Genomic DNA, 1,597 nt, shown 5'->3' with positions numbered 1-1,597 from the left:
GCAGGGAAGGGCCAGGCTCCCCCGGTTTGCAAGCACCCCCATGGCCCCCACGGTCACGGTGCTGGGGCAGGAGGGCTGCACAGAGGAGCTGAGCCAGGATCCAGCCCAGAATCGGGCACAGAAAGCAGGGTCTGGGCAGCTGCCAGGCCTTTGGAGGGGACAAGGAACAGCATCAAGGACAAGGAGGGCTCCGGGAAATCCACGGGCCATGTCCCCACGGGGACAGATGCCCCTCACCTTGCAGTGGCACTGCCCATTGGTTTTATTGCAGTCAGGGTCAAAGCCCTTGTTCACATCACAGTTACAGGGCCCGCAGGTCGGGTTCCCCCACCAGCCCTTCGGACACTGCTGGTCCATCCTAGGGAGAGAAATATCGCTGCCGTTACAACAGCCAAATCCCCCAGGCCTTCTCCTCCCACCGGCCCAGCTGCTCAGCAGCTCCAAGGGGCCCAGTGGCACCGAGAGGTCCCTGGTGACACAGCTGGGATGAGAGAGCAATGCAGAGCCCAGCACAGAGCCCCTCCACATCTCACCTGTGCTCACAGTACTGCCCGAAAAAGTTCCCTCCGCATTCACACACGTAGCCCAGGGGTGAGCCCGGCTTGCGGCGACACATGGACTTGTTCTTGCAGGGGTTGAGGTGACACGCATCCACGCAGTCCCCTCCGTAGTACCCTGGGTGTGCATAGAGAGCACCTTGTAAAGCAAGCACCTTCCCCCTGAGAGGGGCCAGAGCACCAACGGGTGGATTCAGGGGGCTCAAGGAGGGATTTTCTTCCCCACAAAAAATAATGAGTGTCTGGCAGGGATTTCTGGGCCAGTCACAGGCCAGGAGGGAGCCAAAAGGGGAGAGGGGCAGACAGACATGGAGGGCAAAGGGGTGGCAGGGTGCTGCAGGCTCTACCTGGCTGGCAGACGCAGGAGTAGCTCTGCCACTCATCCTTGCAGACGCTGTTGGCCGGGCAGGGGCTGGATTTTTTTAGCCTCGACGCGCAGTGCATGGCTGGGCTTGGGCAGCGCGGTCTCGGTGACGCTGTCACCCAGTCGCACACCCTGCAACACAAGTGACAAATTCATGGTGAAGCCAGGACAGACATGCGATGCTCCAGTCCTCCTGCCCTCCACAAATCCTCAGGGGCAGCCACCCCCCATCACTCCTGCTGCGCTGATTTCTGGCTGCCCCACAGCACCTTGGAGCCTTGAACGCTCAGAGGGAGAGTGTCACCAGCAGGACAGAGGCTGGCAGCAGCTGCAGGCCTGTTCTTCCCCCCCTCCATGTAACAGACCCACAGGAAAGGGAAGGCTCAGAGCGATAGACTCACCTGTATGCAGCCCCTCAGCCCGTTCTGCACCTCGCCAGAGCCCAGCACTCCCCCCACGTGCAGGTGTTTCACCTTCAGGCCATGCAGCTCATTTCCAACAACCACCGTGTCCTGCAGAAGGGGAGGAACATGGGGCAGCTGGCCTCAGTCCTGCCCCAGCCCTCTCTGCAGGTGCAGAGGCCCAGCCCAGCATCCCCACAGCCCCCGTCCTGGTGCCAGGGTCTCGAGCAGAACCCACCTGGTAGAGCCCAAAGTCCAGGGTGAGGGTGATGACG

The 1,597-nt window shown here is 61.6% G+C and overlaps 1 protein-coding gene across 1 annotated transcript in view; it reads right to left on the bottom strand.

The window, feature by feature from the left end:
• The window catches only part of LOC104462604 (cadherin EGF LAG seven-pass G-type receptor 3-like), a gene marked incomplete at its 5' end in the record, with an annotated part of 18,321 nt that overhangs the window by 13,378 nt on the left and 3,346 nt on the right, over positions 1-1,597 (bottom strand). The window contains 5 exons of the mRNA XM_010074602.1: positions 238-358; positions 534-675; positions 905-1,053; positions 1,191-1,198; positions 1,323-1,433. Of these exons, the coding sequence (XP_010072904.1) occupies positions 238-358; positions 534-675; positions 905-1,053; positions 1,191-1,198; positions 1,323-1,433 (531 nt within the window). The remainder of the gene's footprint in view (positions 1-237; positions 359-533; positions 676-904; positions 1,054-1,190; positions 1,199-1,322; positions 1,434-1,597) is intronic.

Source organism: Pterocles gutturalis, unplaced genomic scaffold (assembly GCF_000699245.1).
Source record: "Pterocles gutturalis isolate BGI_N339 unplaced genomic scaffold, ASM69924v1 scaffold28387, whole genome shotgun sequence".
In the NCBI taxonomy this organism is placed as follows: Eukaryota; Metazoa; Chordata; class Aves; order Pterocliformes; family Pteroclidae; genus Pterocles; species Pterocles gutturalis.
Note: the sequence above shows the minus strand (reverse complement) of the source record. Positions and strands in the feature narration are given on the sequence as shown.